This window comes from Rattus rattus, chromosome 5, assembly GCF_011064425.1.
Source record: "Rattus rattus isolate New Zealand chromosome 5, Rrattus_CSIRO_v1, whole genome shotgun sequence".
NCBI classification, from domain to species: Eukaryota; Metazoa; Chordata; class Mammalia; order Rodentia; family Muridae; genus Rattus; species Rattus rattus.
Window position 1 is genome coordinate 7,493,586 of NC_046158.1, and position 18,633 is coordinate 7,512,218.

General features: G+C 53.2%; 1 protein-coding gene across 6 annotated transcripts in view; it reads left to right on the forward strand.

Annotated features, from left to right (window-relative positions):
• Positions 1-16,952, forward strand: part of Ntng2 (netrin G2) — a 57,537-nt gene extending 40,585 nt beyond the window's left edge. For 5 of the 6 annotated variants that reach the window (XM_032902937.1, XM_032902938.1, XM_032902941.1 and 2 more), the window contains exons 5-9: positions 4,505-4,677; positions 6,590-6,616; positions 14,343-14,510; positions 15,715-15,849; positions 16,458-16,952. In XM_032902937.1, coding sequence (XP_032758828.1) covers positions 4,505-4,677; positions 6,590-6,616; positions 14,343-14,510; positions 15,715-15,849; positions 16,458-16,690 — 736 coding nt within the window. In that variant the 3' untranslated portion in view covers positions 16,691-16,952. Of the gene's footprint in view, positions 1-4,504; positions 4,678-6,589; positions 6,617-10,793; positions 10,869-12,596; positions 12,699-14,342; positions 14,511-15,714; positions 15,850-16,457 lie in introns of all 6 variants that reach the window. The other variant, XM_032902943.1, reaches the window with a different exon arrangement.
• Positions 16,953-18,633: the final 1,681 nt, after the last annotated feature.

Here is an 18,633-nt window from a genome sequence, read left to right on the forward strand (position 1 = left end):
TGTAATGATATCTGTCTGTGCGGTTTTCCCTGCTGCTGTGACAACACACTGACAAGAGCAACTTAAAGAAGGGAAGGTTGACCCTGATCCACAGGTCAAGAGGACAGTACATGATGGCAAGGAAGCCAAGGCAGCTGGTCATGTGACATCCAGTCAGGAAACAGAGAGAAATAATATGAAAGCGTGTTGCAGCTCAGCTCCCTTTCTCCAGGATCCCAGCCAGTGAATGACACCACCCACAGTGGGCAGGTCCTCCCATTTCAATTAATGCAATCAAGATCAACCCCACAGGCATCCCCAGAGCCCCCAGGTAATTCTAGATCCTGTCACATTGACAGTTAACATTACTGTCACAGTGTCTTGTCCTGGTTTCCTCTCTGTGGCTGTGATAAAGCACTGAGACCCACAGCCACTTGGGGAGGATGATTTATTTGGCTTGCACTTCCAGGTCATAGTTCATCATTAAGAGAGTCCAAGCTTGAAGTGAAGGCCTTGTTATTTCACACAACATTACCTCCAGCCAGGACTCAGGCACAGCCACAGGAGTACAGCAGAAACCGTGGAGGAGGATGCTGGCTGGCTCACACAGGCTTATACTTAGCTAGCTTCCTTATATAGCTTAGGACCACCTGGCCATCGAATGGTGCTGTCCACTATAGATGGAGCATTCTGCATCCATTAACATTCAAGACAATCCCCACTCCTATGATACAAACCATAGACCTTGGAAGGGGTTGGATCAATGTGTCACGTGTGACTCACGTTGTAAGATCATTTGGAAAAGCATTCCTATACCACCCCCAAATCCTCTGCTCTGCCAAAGAGTGTGTCAGTGTGAACCTAGGGAACCTAAAAGCCAGGATGTGATTCAGTGAGTGCAGAGCTCACCTGTTACTCATGAAGCACCGGTTCCATTCCTCACACTGCACAATCGGGTGCTGGTGCTACCCCGTGATCCCAGCACTCCAGGGGTGGAGGGAGGTAGAGGCAGGAGGATAAAAAATTCAGGGACATGTTTAAAGAGTTGAAGGCCTGGGATACACAAGACTATGTCAGGGAAAAAAACTGTCATAGAAAAAGTAGAAATCATTTGTAATCCTGTCCATCTCTCCACCACTTGCCTTTCTTTTTGGGGTTTAGGGTACTGGTTGTGTGTGTGTGTGTGTGTGTGTGTGTGTGTGTGTGTGTGTGTGTGTGTGTGTGTGTGTGTGTGTGTGTGTGTGTGGGGGTGTGGGACAGGGTCTCACAATGTAGCTCAGGCTGACCTGAAACTCACTTCATAGCCCAGGTTGGCCACAAACTTGTGGCAATCCTCCTGACTCAGTGCTGATTACAGGATGAGCTTCCCACTGGGCTATAGAACTGAGGGCTTCACTGTGTCCACTCTGGTATCTACTTTGTCATGCTCCATGCTCTATTCTGTGTGAGCCTTGTGACTTCAGAAGTTGAATTCTGATCCATGTCTTCATCTCTGAGGCTGATGCGGGAGAGTGGAATTGAGAACATTCGGGAAATGTGACTTTTTGCCCCCACATTCAAAATGTTCCTTGCGGCTGGAAGTATTCCTTGGCATGTGCATTTATGACTGAGTAATATTCCATCTCTTGGATGTACAGCACTTTAATTTACGATGGATCCTCATCTACCAAGCATCACAGCCCACCTTAAGCGCATTCCCAACATTCCCTCTGATTAGCCTGTGGCTATGTAGAATTGCCACACTTGGTGGCTTATCTATAACAAACCATGGGGCAGCTGGTGTAATTGATTTTGTTCTGTATGAGAGTGTAAACAGAACCTAGGTATGCTTCTGCTCCATCATAAAGTCAAAGATTGAAGGAGGAGAGACTATAAGTGGGGGCCTCTTAATTCCCTTGCGTGTCAGGATAACATGAAGGAAGCCACGGAAGGCAGACAGCCTGGGCAGTCCAGCAATGGGGGATATTTGGTGGGGTTTGCCTCTCATATCCCTGCCCCAAAAGGGGTCCCCTGCCAAAACTGCTTCTAGTGGGGGACACAGGCACAGGAAGAGAGAGGCAGAGACAAGACATGATGAAGGGTGACAAGAGGTGTTAGCTATGCACGGTGTGGGCGCGAGGAGACAAGCAGCCATGGGCCTTCTGGGAGGATAAAAGGAGTGGGTTGTGGGGACACAGACATCATCCATCCCAGGTTGGCAGGGGAGCTGTGGGGAGGGAAAAGAATTCAGTAGACATCTTTCCCAACCCCATGCTGGGGATAGAACCTGGGGCATGGCTGGCTACTCCCCAGATCCCAGCAGTAGTCTTTTTGGAATGGTGTTGTTCACCAGGTATTGCAGGGATCCAAGATATCTGCTGGTGCCCTGCCTGGGCCTTGTCCCCAGACACATCCATGTGCCCAGAGGAGCCACACTGTCGTAAAATGTCAACCAGCCCATTGTATCCCAGCAGGATGCTACTAGCTGCCACCATCTGAGCCTCCTCTGCATCCCAGGAACCTCCTCAGGCTCTTGATCTTTCTAGAAGGGTCCCTGCTTCTAGACTGTCCTTGGTTCGGAGAAGTTCTCCCTGGAGCTCCATCAGAGCAGAGCTCTGCCCATCTTCCTTGACAACCATTAGACTTACCTAATTCATTAAACCCCCAGCTCAAAGCCTGCTACATTACTGGTGCCCTATAAATATTTTCCTTGCATATTTTAATAAAAATAAGATTCCACTCAGCATACCAGTCGCAATTTGCTTTTTGCAAATATTGACAATATAACTTGGGAGTCTGCCCATTTCAGAATAAGGCACACTCACGTCACACACAGCAGCTCCCTGCCCCAACTCCCCACTAATTTTGTGAGTTTGGTGTAGTCTCCTGGACAGGGACTTTCTATAGCCCTGGCCAACCTGGAACTTGAGTTCCTCCTCTCAGCCTCCTGAGTACCAGGTCTTCCAGGTATGGACCACTGTGTCCAGGTCTCTCTTTTTAATTTTGGGCTGCTAAGAACTTCGCATTCACACACACACACACACACACACACACACACACACACACACACACACACACACACAAAGAGCATCTCCTGCTCCAGCCACCATCTGGGGTCCTCTTTTCCTTGGTGTCTTTGCTGTGTGGCTGTCTAACAAAAGGCCACTCTCATCTGTCCCATAACTGCACTTACAAATATTTCTGGATTTCTCTAAAAGGCAGACTCTAAGGGCTGGTTTGCAACAGCATTGTGACAGCTGACTGCACTGATGTCATAAACACCCTTAGTGCCAATTGCCATGGTACAGCTGGCATTCATTTGAGTGTGTTTCCACCAAGGCCCAGCCAGGTGCACATTTGGCCCTAGGTTGACACATCTTTGAGGTTCACTGGGGTCCCCTCCCTTCATAGCAACCGGCACTATCTGGCATCCACTTCTGAGCACCCAGGTGCCCGCTAGCACCGTATGGGCTGCATCCCACTGGGTGGTAGTCAGTTTGCTCTGTGTCCTCTGCATTGCTGGCCCCGATTTGGTTTAATTCAAGTTCCATGCCAATGTGAGCGATCTTCTAGAAAGTCCCTGCTCTGGTTGTGTCATCACTGATCTTCTGGGCTGTCATGGCTCTATGTCTGGAGCCCTCAATTCTTAGGGGTCCCCAATTCTATCATGAAATGCTTCTTTGAAAAGGAATGTGCCCTCATCAACTTTAGGTTACCCTAAGGTAGAGCTTGTGGAGGACAGGTGGAATCCACACTTATTCCTTCCCTTTATTTACCAGTTTGCACAATGACGAGGTGCCTATGAATATTTGAATAAATGGTGAATAATACATGTGTGGGTGAACTGACAGGGCTGGGAAGCTGGGGTTTTCTCTGTCACCCTCAAGTGCCTGGGTCTGCAGCTTTCGGCCAGGACTCTGTATGTACAGGACATGCTGGGGCACGGTTCACGACCTGTCTGTCACCTGTCTGCCCACCTTAGTTAAGAGGTAAGGTAGGTGTGAGGATGTGGCTTAGTGGTCAAGTGTTTACGTAGTGTGCACATAGCCTTCACCAGCACGCACACACACACACACACACACACACACACACACACACACACACACGACTTTCTCCAGCACTTGGGAAGTAGATGTGGGAAGATCAGAAGTTCAGGTCATCCTTGGCTATGTAGCTAATTCAAGGCCAGCCTGGACTTTTGTGAGATCTCTCTTAAAATAAAAAATAAAAATAAGAAGGAATTAAGGTGGTCAGGTTGCTGAAATGTCTGGGATCCGGGAGTCTCTCCTGACCCAAGAGCAGACGTCTAGGAATTCAGGTAGACAGCAGTCAGAGTCAACCTCAGGGGTCCAGAGCTCCCATGGCTGGGAAGGGTCTCCAAACCATGAGAGAGGGAGTCTGGACTCTGCACAGAGGAGGGTCTGAGTGTGCACTGCCCTCCAGGGTCTCTCTCAGGACAGCACAGCCTGCCTACTCCTGCTCCAGAACCCTTGCCTTCACAAGAGGGCCTGACCTCCCCCTCAACCCCGTCCTCTGGTCTCCTCAGGTGCAAGTGCAACCTGCATGCCAACCTGTGCACTGTGCGTGAGGGCAGCCTGCAGTGTGAGTGTGAACACAACACCACAGGTCCTGACTGTGGCAAGTGCAAGAAGAACTTCCGCACGCGCGCCTGGCGAGCTGGCTCCTACCTGCCCTTGCCCCACGGCTCTCCCAATGCCTGTACGTACGTAACCTGCCCAGCTGCAGTCCTTGTTCGGTGACCCAGCGCGGTGGCTCACATGTGCATTGTGTGCACACCACACACGCACACACGCACACACAGAGGAGGGGAGGAAGCACATGTCCACACATGTCTGCATCATGAGCACCCTTTGAGAACCCCCACCTCCTCGGAACCAGAACATGCTGCACTAAATCACAGCTCCCACAAGTCTCTAGGCTGTGAGCAGAGGAGAGCCTAGGCTAGCACGTGAAACACACCAAATGACCTGTTCCAGGCTGAGGCTGCACCAGATGCCACATGTCGTTTCCCCGAGACCTCACAATACCACAGGAGTGTCATGACTAACCCGCCCTCCAGATGAGCATCCGGAAGCCCAGACAACCCAGTGCCCTCCTGGTTCTATGGCTGGTCCCAGACAGCATAGGACCCTGTGACAAAGCCAGGGCTCACGTAGCTCCTAAGCCAACTGTCCCATCTGGCACCCTCCCTCACCCCTAAAAGATTCATGTGGCTTTAGACTGATCAAAGCTAAAAGCTGCAGCAAGGCAGACGGTGACAGGCCTAGTGCGCGTGGGCTACAGCTGGCAGTGTGACAAGCCTTTGAAGAGGTGACTTGCCAGGCACCTCGAGGCACTCAAGGGTCTTCAAAGGCACAGAAGGGGCTTGGCGGACTGCTGGCCTGCCCCCTGTCTAGCTCCCTTATCCTGGGTTACTCTCTACATCTCTTTGTACCCTGAACCTTCCTTTAGTCCTTGTTGTCTCTCGCTGGTGAGCTTGTCTCCCCTCCTTCCATCCTAAGGCCAGAACCAACCCCCAGCACTTCTGCCTGGTTCCTGCCTCAGCCCCTGACTGACTGTCACCTCCACCATCACGGACCAAGACTCCGACCTGCAGAACACCTAGGGCACTGTCCCCATGCCCTGCCTAAGCAGCAGACAAACAGACCTGAGTTGCTTTTGTGTGTCTTGTCTCCTTTCTGCTGAGAGAGCCTGCCCCCCATCTCACTCCCATTTCCCTCCACCTACCTCCACTCAGGGACCTCTGCTTCGTAATCACTGGGGCACCCCCTCCTAGGTGCCCACCACCCCAGAGCCTTGGGGATGAAACCCTAAGTTGTCAGTCCCCCAAGTACAAGGCCCCTGTGAGATCACCCTACCTTCTCCCTCCGTGTCTCCCCATCCCTCTAAGCCCGGTCTCTTGGAACTGGACCTCTCCCTCAGGGGCAGACTCTGAGAGACTCTTGCCTCTATGTCCCACTCCCAGTATCTATGAGCCCTTGCTCTCAGCTCCCACACTCCCAAGGTCTTGTACAGATCACACGCATACGGTACCTGCCAAGCTGTGTAAGACCAGAGTAGATGTCAGGAAAGTCCTGTCACCCATCCAGCCCACTGTCCTCTCCTAGGGTAAAGACTTTCTAGAGTGAAGCCATGACTGACTCCTTCCTTCTGTGACTGTGACAGTTCTACTCTGGGATGGTGACATCCTTTGTCAAACCATAACCCGGGCTTCCTCTCCAACAGAGGCACTGAATACCTAGAGAGACTTGAATTCAGCCTCTCCCACCACCACGTCTCCCAGCAGGCCACGCCTCCAATTCCCCGCTGATAACTGTCCATGAGGGACATTATACTGCCCTAGGGAGCCTGAGGGTTGAGGCTAAACAGGAGGGAAGACTTGTCACAGGGTCCTGGGAAAGAAACAGTTTATTGTGTCCCTCCCATCTGCAAAATGGACTAAAAGCAGCCTTCAGGCAGTCAGTGGCAGGAGTCCCCATAGGTATGGTCCCATCGAAGTTGCCCCTGTGACTGGACAGTCTTGGGCCCTCCTTCCTTAGTGGGGCTGGAGGACACCTCTTGGCTCCCCACTTCTTGTGTCTAACTCTGTAACCCTCTTGTGCCCCTGCAGGTGCAGCCGCAGGCTCCGCCTTTGGCAGTAAGTACCTTGCTCTGTACAAGACTCTGCAGCCGGGCCTGGAGCTCGGGCATGAAGGGGCTGCTATCTCTCGGGACTATCTCTCTATCTCTCCTCCATGTACCCTATTGTACCTAAGCACACCCATCTGCCTCTCCTGCTCATCTCAGGTTTCCTAGGAACTTTCTTATGCTGCTTTGAAAGAGGGACCGGGCTTTTGTGTGATTTGGTTCCCTGACCCCTGAGTGGACAGACCCCCCCGTCTCCTGAGTGGACAGAACCCTCTGTCTCCTGAGTGGACAGACCCCCCTGTCTCCTGAGTGGACAGACCCCCCTGTCTCCTCACACTCTGTTCTGTCCTTTGTGCACAGCCAGAAATAGGGGTCTTCTGTACTAGAGCAATGCCTGTCCCCTGAGTTTGACCATTCGGTACCTCCTCCAGGCAGCCTCTGAAGCCAGTTTGCTCTGCCATAGGCTGGAGGGGGCAAGTCTGATGCCAACCCTTCTTTGTATGTCTAGGGCATGTCAGGCTGGGGAGGGGCATCTGCAAGAGTGCAGGTGTCGTAGAAATCCCAAGGATGGTGAGGGGCTCTGTTGACTCCCATCCACTTGGTCCTCCCAAGCATGTAGTGGGGCCAGGTGGCTGTGCAGTACAGGGCATGGTAGCATCTTATTTAGCATTGCAAACACAGCCCCTGCCCCAAAGCATCTTCTACTACTCCCAAGAGTCAGCAGGAAAGGGCTTGTCAGTGTCAAACTGTGGCAGACCCTGAGCCTTAAGGATGCTTCTGAGGACTTTATCATGTTTCTGTGGAGACACACCCCGCCCCACTGCCTTGTCTCAGCCAGGCTGACCATTGCCTGGGATGCTAGCAGGCAGAAGGAAACTGGACTCTAAGCAACACTGGCCCGGACAGCAGAGTAAGGGAAGGAGTCTCTGAGATGCCCCACCCCACCCTTTCTTACTTTCTTCATGTCTTGCCAGGTACCAGCAGGTCCAGAAAAATCCCTGCTCCCAAAGCCCCTATGGCCACTGAGGCCACAAGGAGGGACCCTGTCACTTCTATTCCCTCCACATCTATCATCCAAGTCCCTAGAGCCCCAAGCACCCCACAGCCCACAGGTAGGTATGACAGTACACCAGGGATGCCCGCCCCTTCCCTTCTTGCCTCCCTCACCTGGGGAGAGCAGGCGCCTGCCTCTTAGAGTAGAAACTGCTAGCATCTAGCCCCATGAAAGCACTGACTGAGGGGGTCCCCAGGCTGTGTCAGGAAACCTTCCATCAGGAGTCCTAGCCAAGGCAACCCCTGACACTCCCAGAATTGTCTTGTTTGTCCCACCAAACATTGTAAAGAAAGGCCCAGAGGCCAGTGTAGCGGAGGGTACAGGGACCTTGTAGGAGGGTGCCGATGGCAGCAAGTCCACCCAGATATTCAGCCAGACAGTGCCTTGTCACTCAGACATGGTTTGTTGCGTGTCCATGGAACTGGCTCAGGATCTGTCCCAGCTGGTTCACCTACTGGGTCCTCTGTCCAGGTGCTGGCCAGGGGGAAAACAGGGCTGGATTCGTGGAGATCGTGAGACAGGCCCAGGCCAAATTCCTGCCTTACAGAAGAACTACATGTGCAGATACACACAGGCCTTCAGACTTGGCTGACTGTTTGCCCTCCTGAAGCAGGATTTGTGCATGCAAGTGGTATAAGTTCCTGATGTGGCCCTCTGGACTCACCTGGGAAAGTCTTACCAGGTCTGGTCCACTGCAGATGCTGGGAATCTGAAACGATTCTTCCTGCCAGAGGGTACCAGCAAGATGGTGGCCAAGTAACTTTCTCCTGGCTCCAGCAGCCCATCCTTCCCCAACCCTTTCAGGGGAGACCTGGCTGAAGCTCCTTATTCCTTGGATAGTCCTGACCTTTCTTCTCTTTCATTCATTGTCCCTGACCAGACACCCCTCGCCCCATGGTGGGCAACATCTGATAGAGATTCCTCAAGCAGTCGGGGAAGAGGTCAAACCCCACACTGTCCTGTCTGCTTCACAGGGTAGCCTCTCAGGTCAACAGACAGCCTTGAGAAAGTCACCTTCCCAGGACCACACCACAGGGGCTCTCCCTGAACCTCTCTGTGGGGAATTGTGTAGGGAGCTGAATCAGGAGATAAAGACTTTTAGGGGAAACCTTTGCTGTCTGGGATCCCTTTGAGGTGGAGGAATCTGGGCGTTGAGGCTTAGCATCCTGGGCCTCCTTCAGAGACCTTTGGACTTTACTGAAGTGATGATGGAGGGGGCAGAAATAAGCAGAAAGGGGTGGGGCCTTCCACCTGACACTGAGCAGTGGTCCTCCTAGGTGGGAGACAGGCCCTGACCGTCAGGTAGAGAAACCTTGAGCCTACCTGGAAGCTGCCTTCGCGTAAATGTTGTGGGGCAGAGAAGGCAGAGGGGGCCGGGGAGCTCTCTCCAGAGGTGGGGCCTGAGTTCTGAAACTCCCCCTGGGTTACAGAACTGGCTGATTCCGGAACTTTGCTAGTGAGCAGGAGGTATGCCCATCTTCCAGGCAAAACCAGCAAACTTTCAATGACTGTCAGATCTGCAATTCTGAGCCCCATGCTGGATGGCTGAGCATTGAGGGGAGGAAGTGGCTTCAAGGTAACAGCCAGCAGCCTGCATCTTCCGCAGCTAAGACATCCTTAGCTCCTGTGTGGCCTGTGCCCAGAGTCCCCGGGACACTTGGCATACCCTTGGTATGGGTCCTAGTTGCATGCAGGTGTCTGGCTGGTCGGACAGTGTTATCTTGCTAGTCTCACTGGAGGAGGGGACGAAAGCTTAGGAAGAAGCTGCTGCATCTATGGTATGCAAATTATACCTCGATAAAGCTGTTTTTTAAAAAGACAGAGAAAAGACAGGAGAGGAGAGAGGGAGAGGGAGAGGGACAGGGACAGGGACAGGGACAGGGAGAGGGACAGGGAGAGGGAGAGGGAGAGGGAGAGAGAGCTTCCCACGGTCCCAGGAAACCCACAATCCAAGCAGGAGCACAGGGCTGGCTCACTCCATTCACTCCCTGTCCCCTCTGCCATTCAGAGATACTGCCCTGAAGTCTCGGGTGCTTAGAGGTGATCCCACCATTAAAACCCAGCTAGCATGGGTTCTTGTCTTGGCACACAACACAGGACACCTGAGCATGTCCTAGCAAAACGCAGCCACAAGTTTTCTCTTCCTGGACCCAGCGCCTTCCACCGGGTTCTCAGGCCTCTGTAGCTACAGCCCAGCTGGACCCTGAAACCCCAGCCCCAGATGCTGTCTGGAAGGCAGTGCTCTCCTGAAAGCCAGGCTAGAGAGCCTAATCCATCCCAGCCTCCTCAAGGGGGTGGGGGGAGCCAAGCTCAGAAGCAAGATGCCTTCGGGGTGGTTTTACCAGGGCTCTAATTAAGCCCTTGCCAATTTGGGTCCTGCGGTCTTGTCTCTTCACTGAATACCGTATTAATGTCAATTTGATGTCCAAAGGCTTCAGGCTCCCAGCTGGGAATCTCCCGCCATTTTTTTTTACCTAGTAGAATTTCTTTTTCTTTCTCCATCAACCACCACGAATAATCCCTTTCCAGAGGGGAAGACAGCAACTTCCCTGACCCCCCACCCCCACAATCTTCTCCCAGTTCTGTCCTTTGAATTTGACAAAGCGAATACTGCCTGTGCTCCTTGCTCTGGGAACTGAATATTGGGGATGGGGCAGTTGGTGACTCAAGCCAAGGATCAGGAGGTGGAAGGGCAGTGATCAGAAAGGAGAATTAATTAGACATCTGAGGACACTCTGGGGAACCTTCTAGAACTTTCCTCAGTGTGTCTATCACCCTGGCCAGGACATCATCCCCCAGCACAGCATTGGAATGTGTCTTCACACACAGGACCTGTTCTGGCTGTTTAACTGGAACAGAAACCATACAAGGAGGGAAGGGTTTTCGAAAGCAGTGCCCGGTGAAGGAAGAACTATTCAAAGCCCACAGAGCCTCAGGCATGGGGGCCTCCTCTCATCAGTGTGCACACGTCCTCTGCAGCCTCAATAGTGTAGATGCTGCCTCTGTAGTGAGTTTGGACCCTGGTTCATGGCCAGTGTAGACAGAGCCTGTGGTGCTGCCTCTTACAGGAGCCTCTGAAGGGTAGGGACATCATCCCACGCATGACTTGATTTCTTCTCTTCTTCCTCCCAAGGTCAGACCAAACCAACTACTGTGGCACCCCTTGGGGACAGCTCCTTCTGGCCCCAGGTGTCTTCCAGTGCAGAAGGTATGGGGGCAGGGCCTATGGCAGGCCTGAGACCCCAGGAGCTCCATTTTAGACCTCCCCCTGTAGTAGGGTAGCGGGCTTATATGGCGGGGGGTGGGGGAGGACTGAGAGGGAGGGGGCAGAAGTTAGAGTGAAAGCACTGAGACGAAGGACCCTTACCCTTACTCCCAACTTTGCCCCTTCTCCGAGAGCCTCAGAGTGTATGGAAGGACGTTCCTCATTCCGGAACCTCTCTTCTCCCTCCTCAATATGTGGGTCACATGTGGGATACCTAGGCAGCTGGTGGGGCCCAGAGAGGGTCAGATGGACTCAAAATAGGTAATGAAGTAAATAGTAAATGAAAATAGTAAATAGTAAATAGGGAATAGTAAAGTAAATAGTAAATAGTAAATGAAGGTGGCAGAGGAAGCCTGAGGCAAAGACTTGTCAACCTAACAAAACCCTTGTCAGTGAGGGTATGAACCATGTAGAAGCCCCCGGGACTAGGTCAAGAGAATTAATTGTTCTCGAACTGTGGGGAAACACCCAGGACAGGGGGCTCGTCTGGAGCCATAGATGGATGTGGATGTACCTGGGCTAGCTTGACTCCTCTGAAAGGAAGGTTGTCCTAAGTTGTCCCTAGTTGACCTGTTCTCTGTCCTATTGTCCTTGCCCCACCCCATTCAACACCAAAAGTTCCCCTCCGTCACCCTCCCCACTGAAAGAATGAGCAGTGAGCCGGGCTTTGAGCGCCCTCTACTGGCAAATGTTTGCACAACTAGTGGGGTCAGACGTTCTTTTAGCATCCTAGAGGTTCCTCAATCAACACGTCCTCTCTAGAGATGAATACACGAGTCATCTCCTGCCCCGGCCCACTAAAAAGCCACAGAGTCCTAGAGGGAAGCACAGAGCCTGTGTTCTCTGTGATAATGGCGTGCTTACCTTCAAGAATGGACCCGGGCCCTGGTGGGATTCCAGGGAGGGAAGGATACTGCTGCTGCATTCTTGGCTTAATGACACTTTCAAGGACAGCAAAGGACCCACCCTAGCTACAGCAGAAAGATGTCCTCTGAGGGGAAGAAGATGCAGTCTTAAAAATATTTAACATACTTATTTTATGTGTGTGTTTTGCTCTCACGTGTGTATGTGCACTACGTTTGTGCCCAGTGCCTATGGAGGTCAGAACACTGGAAATGGAGTTACAGTTAGTTATGAGCTAACACCCGGTGCTGAATCCACGTCCTCTCTAAGAACAACAAGCACTCTTAAGCACTGAACCATCCATCTCTCCAGTCCCAAGATACAGTCTTTAATGCCAGGTTTAGACTGGAGATTTGACCAGGGGAGATTGGGAGACAGAGAGAAAGGGCAGAAGTGCGGTGCCATTTGCTTTCAAACAGCCACATGTCTCTCAGTGTCAGCAAATGACAAAAGTGTCAGCAAGTAGAGGGTGTTAAGAGCAGGATAAGGTAGTTGGAGGTTGCTCCAGAAGATGTGTAGGTGTCCTCAGGGAACCAGAGACAGTAGCTAACCACTGTCATGGCTACAAGATGCTTCAGCCTGGGACTCTGAGAAGACCCACACTCCACACCATGTAGTCTCTCCCTACCTCAAATGTGAACAGGTAACAGGGTTGCCTGGGACTGACCCAAGGCACTCTGAAGCCTTGATTTAGCTTCTCCCTTGGTGATAGCTTCCCTGGTGGCTGGACCATGGCAGGTATAAGAACCCATTTCTTATCTCTCTAAGCTGTGACTATCCCTGTCGCCATCCCTTCCCAAGCCAAGGACTCTACACTTTTCCAGCTCAAGCCCAGATCTCCTCAGGTGATACCCATTGAAGAGTTTCAAGGTAAGAAGACGGCCTGAGTCAGGCCTCCCACCTCCTCCCCAGGTCCCTGGAGAAAGACGATGCAGGGCAGACCTAGCTAGTAGGAACCAACTCAGAAAAACCTCCCAGAATAGCTGGGTCAAGGTTAAGCCGAGTCTCTCCAGCCCCAAGGGAGCCGAAAGCTGGGATGAGTCAGAAGGCAACTCAGGCACAGTGGGCAGGCACATGGTAGGAGAAGCAGCTGCCACAAATAGCCTGTCCTGGCTCCCCTGGGAGGTGTGGCCCAGGGGCTTGTCTTGGTTGGAATGGAATCTGGCACACCCGGGTCACTGGCAAGGCTCTTTGGGGGCATTTGGAGGATGCTTCCTGGCATCTCTGGAAGGCCAAGGTAAAGAGTCAGGTCAAGTAGAGCCATGAGTGGCTCCACCAGCTTCTCTTAGATGTGTCACAAAGATTTCTTCAGGCTCTCTTGTGCATTGACAATATGGAGACCAGGTCAGCACCACCCTGCTCATCACAAGAAAGGAAGCTGAAGCCTTCTAGGGATAGTTGCTCCAAGGGTGGCCAGCTTTCATGTCCAATGGCATGGGGCTACTGAGTCCCTTGATGGCCCATCCTGCTGAAGGAAAAGTGGCCCTCCACATTGACCTCTGCTACTCCAGATCCTAGGATCCTTGGCCTAGGCAGTCATGGGAGTTGATAGAGTTGTTTGGAAGGTCAGCCTGAGAACCTCGAGTGGCAGGTTGAATATGTGGTGTGGTTGGTAAAGTGCTTGCCTAGCACACAGGAAGGAAGTCTGCACTGGAGTCTCAGCACAGCATTAACTGGGTGTGGACGTGCATGACTGTAATTCCAGGAGGTGGAGATTGGAAGACCAGAAGTTCAAGGTCATTCTTGGCTAACTCTTGAGTCCAAGGTCAGCCTGAGCTACCTGAAACCTCCTTGGGTTTGTCTTAAAACAACAAAACCAAAATCATTTGTGGGATAGAAAGAGTAAAAGCTCCCACAATGGCTCAGAGGTGGTTTTCCTTGTTTTAAACTGAACGGTGAGATTCAGAAGCTGGGCTGAGGCCAGAGGAAGCCAGGAGATTGGTGCCCTGAGTCTTGCCGAAACTACAATTCAATGCCAATCAAACTCGTGGGACATTCGGGCCAGTGACTTGCAGAGACAGTAGCCAGCTTTCCTCTTCCAAAGCAGCATGGGAGGAAGGTTCTTTGTCCCATTTCATCATGTCCACATCATGTCCACATCCATGTGTGACTCCTCCATCCATAGGCCCTGAGGGGACTAGAGCAAGCATGGAAGCTTTGCACTGCCCTTCCGTGAATGCAGCCTACAGCATGACCCTGCCCTCCTAATCAGCCCCAGCATGTGGGCATCCTTCACACAGCACCTTGCCCTAAGACGCAGTCAGAGGTCAGCATTCCCTGGCTTCCCTGACTATCCACCCACAGGCCTCCTGGGGACTCAAAGGTCGCAGGGCGAGCTCTATCCACATGCTACAGAAATGTCCCTGACCTGAAACCCCTTCCAGATCCCCCTCCAAAGACGCTTCCTGTCACCTTCCCTGTATATCCTTGGCTATGTCCTTCTCTGTATCCCTGCTCCCCCCACTTCCCCAATGCTCCCTGACCACTGCTGTTTCTCCCACTCGGCTGGTCCAGACTGTGAGTGCTATGGGCACTCCAACCGCTGCAGCTACATTGACTTCCTGAACGTGGTGACCTGTGTCAGCTGCAAACACAACACTCGAGGCCAGCACTGTCAGCACTGCCGCCTGGGTTACTATCGCAACGGCTCTGCCGAGCTGGATGACGAGAACGTCTGCATCGGTAAGCACCAGGTGCGGGGTGGGCCTCAAACCCAGTAGAATCAGTTTTGGAGGTGCGGACACCCCATGGTAAGGCCCCCTTCATCTGAGCATCTCTAGGGGGCAGATCCACTACTAGTGACTAGTGTGTTGGCACTGGAAGCATAGGTGCTAGTTGGAGCTGAAGACTTGCTCTGCGAAGTTGCCCCGTCCCTTGCCCTCTCTAGCCCCAGAGAAAGCTGGGCAGTAGACTACTAGGTGAGCAGTTTCTATCTCTCCTCTGTTGTTGAAACTGTCCTTCAAAGAGAGTTTAGAGCCAGCCATCTAAAGCTGTGAAACTGTGCCTGCTGTCATAGGCACCCACTCTTTCTTCAGTGTTCTGGTCCACATTGGCTTTTCTGTAGAGAAGCCTCTTGGCGCTCCTTGGGCCTGGACAGGAGACAGACCCTAAAAACCAAACCCATAGCCCCCAACTGGTACCCAGTAACATAGAACGGCAGTCAGGACTCTCCATCTTCAGACCTGCTTGCAGCAGGTGCCAGACAGGTCTCAGGTCTTAGCCATCAGTCAGCAGAACCACTGCCCATCCCCCCACCACACCCCCATCCCCCACGGATCAGTTGCAAAGCTAGAGCTGTCACTCCGGATCATGGCTGAGGCCTTCAGATAATTCCATCAACTCTAAAGTGATCAAGCAGAATTGTGTTGCCAGTGTCACACAGGGCCAGCTGCAGGGACAGGGTAGAGCCAATGGATCTGATTAGAAGTGCCCTTTCTTGTCTGTCTGTGCCTCCATCTCAGGTCAAGCACTGGGCTTCAAGGACTGGGGGCCAAGGACACATGCACACTCATTCGTGCGTGTGCGCGTGTACACACACACACACACTCCACACTGAAGTCTCCTGATGAGACACCTGTCACACTCACAGTTTGGAACTGGTGGCCCCTTCAGCTGTCCAGAAAGGGATGGGGCCGGCTCAGCCCTCACAGTGGAACTAGAAAAAGTGTTGGACGCCAGGAGAGGAAAAACTCTAGAGCCTTCTCTCGCTATGTGAATGCTCCAGCAGTCCCAAGTACAGACCAGCCTTGTGGGGAGCTTCATCAAGTGCAAGAGACCCAGCTGAGAAGGATATAAAGGCGGGTTATCGAAGTTGGGCTGGGGCAGGACCCATTTATAGGTGTTCACAGGCCACTCTGGCTACACGTGTCCTCTTGTTTCCCCCCAGAATGTAACTGTAACCAGATCGGCTCTGTGCACGATCGTTGCAACGAGACAGGCTTCTGCGAGTGCAGGGAGGGCGCGGTGGGGCCCAAGTGCGACGACTGCCTTCCTACACACTACTGGCGCCAAGGATGCTACCGTGAGTAGACCGGCCCCTGAAGGCAGAGGCTTTAGACTGGGGGCGTGGTTCAGCATGGTGGGAGGGGCCTACGTGGGCCTGCTGCTGCCTGGGGTATGGGCTTTGAACACGTGACTGCCGTGAGAAGGGTCTGATGCAACCATGGGCAGGGGTTCAAAGTGTGTTGGGGGTGGTGAGCTCGAGTGGGCATTGCCGGGTCTCCAGTGACGGAGTCCGTGGCAAGTGCGAGCCAGGTAGGAGGAGAGCTAAGGATTGAAGGGGAGATGACTAAAGTTGGCTGAGAGCTCTGGAGTTTGCGCTCAAATGAAGGCTTGGGGAGATACAAGGAACATAGGTTGTCAGAGCGATCCAGGTACCCGCAGCAGAGTATGCAAAACTCTGGGGACAGACACCAAGTACTTCTGGAGAGCCGCGCCACTGCGGGGGAGGAACGGGAGAGAGAAGGGGTCACTGGCGGGAGACAGGTAGGGGCCAGGTCCCACCTTGCAGGGTTGTTTACCACGGTGTGCGTCCTAAGTACCCCCCCCACCGAGGGAGTGTCCCAGCCCCCTATTGCAGAAACTCAGTTCATCCCTACAGCTGCCTCAACTGTCCCCTCCTGTCCGCAGCCAATGTGTGCGACGACGACCAGCTGCTCTGCCAGAACGGCGGCACCTGCCAGCAGAACCAGCGCTGCGCCTGCCCGCCTGGCTACGCCGGCATACGCTGCGAGCAGCCCCGCTGTGACCTCGCCGACGACTCTGGCCCGGACTGTGACCGCGCGCCAGGCACCGTCCCGCGCCCCGACACCCTGCTCGGATGCCTGCTGCTGCTCGGGCTGGCCGCCCGTCTGACCTGCTGAGCCCGTTTTAGGGGTCCGGGGGTCCCGGGCCCGGCGGCGATACGGGTGCGGCCGAGCTGCTCCCAGGTGCTACTCGCAGAGTCCTCCTGCCCTCCCTGCTCCGCCCGCTCTCACCAGCCCCGCCCGGCACTGCCCTCGCCGGCCACAGGGGGCGCTGTGGAGCCCTGGCTCGGCGGACTGCGACTTTCAGTTTTTTATGACCTAATGTCTCTATTTTTTTCTCATTTTTCCATTTTCCCATGTTTCTTTCTTTGCTCTTTTCTTCTTCTTCTTCTTCTTCTTCTTCTTCTTCTTCTTCTTCTTCTTCTTCTTCTTCTTCTTCTTCTTCTTCTTCTTCCTTCCTTCCTCCTCCTCCTCCCCTCCTCCTCCTCCTCCTCCCCTCCTCCTCCTCCTCCTCCTCCTCCCCCTCCTCCCCTCCTCCCTCCCCTCTTCCCCTTCTTCCCTCTCCTCCTCTACTTGCTCCTCCTGTCCCTCCTCCCTTCTCTTCCTCCTTTCTTTTGCTGGTGGTGAGACAGGGACTGGGAAGAAACGCTGCTCATCACAACACCCGCAAGTCCTGCCATACATAACACAACACACAACACACACACACACACACACACACACACACACTCACACAAAGAACTCTTGTGCACACCCCAGCGCCTGTTCCTGGCTGCCACCACCAGCCAGCGGACCTGGAACTCCAGTTGCCTACAACTCTAGTCGCTGACTTGATTCTCTTTTGTATCTTTCTTTTTTTTTTTTTTTTTTCACTCACAGACCCCAGGCCCCCAAGGAGGCCTAGAGACAGAGGTACTCACTGTCTGGGGGAGGGGTAGGACAAAGGGCGGGAAGGGGCGGAAACCTTGTTTTCTAGAGAACTATTTTGTTTGTATCCACTGTCCCTGTGAGGAGGGACTCGGGTGGGAGCTGGTCACCGAGGGTGGCTGATGGTGTACAAGCCCACAGTAAAGCGACTTCACAGCTGCCTCTGCCTGCTTGCTTCCTGTGTTGATAGACATTCCAAAGGTTTGCATAAAAAAGGAGCCCACAAAAAAGGAGCCCACAAAAAAGCTTGAAAGACTCCCTATTGGGGCCACTCTTCGCAGTCTGTCCTCTCACTGTACCCTCCCCCCACTTTACCTTCAGCCAGGATGCTGGCCAGCATCTGGTAGGTGGTTCTAGAAACAGAGGTGCCCTTCCCCTTTCCTACAGCTCCTCCAAATCCAGGGTCTCTGCTGTGGAAGCCCCAGGAAGAACTCGGGGAGAATTCTTAGAATTCTGCTAAACCCCATGCTGACTTGTAACCCGCTTCTGTGGCCGTCTGGGGTAAATGTGTTGACTCAGGACCAATGTGAGTTACATAGAACTCCCGGCTGCTGCCTGCCTGCCCAGTGGGTCCCGAGGTGGGCACTACACCTGCTAGCTTAGGCGCTTTGGTATGTGAGGACCCAACAGGTCACTGAAGCTGGCCCAGTGTCTGCAGCCCAGTATCCTCTGCTCACCCTGCAGGAGGTCCAGTTTCCTTCCTTCCATCTCCAAGCATCCCCTGCCTCCTTGTCCAGGTTCCTAATTGCCCTCTGCTTCCACAAGAGTCACCTCCCTGTAGGCTATCTGCCAACTGCTCTTTCTAGCCTGGGCTATCCCCAGGCCTTTGGTCAAGTCTCCGAGGCAAAGCTAAGATTCTGCTGAACACGGGCTGGGCATGAGGGCACATACCTTTAACTCCAGCACTCGGGAGGCAGAGACAAGCGGATCTCTGAGTTTCAGCCAGCCTGGTCTACACAACCAGGACAGCCAGCATTACACAGAGCTGCTGTGTCTGGGAATTGGGAGGAGGACAGAAGACGGACTGTTGACCGACTGAGACCAGATACTGCCCCTCAGGCCACTCTCTGCTCTGATCCCCTGCCTTAGGTTTCAGGAGTCAGTTCCAAACTCCAAGGGCGGCTTCTGTCAGG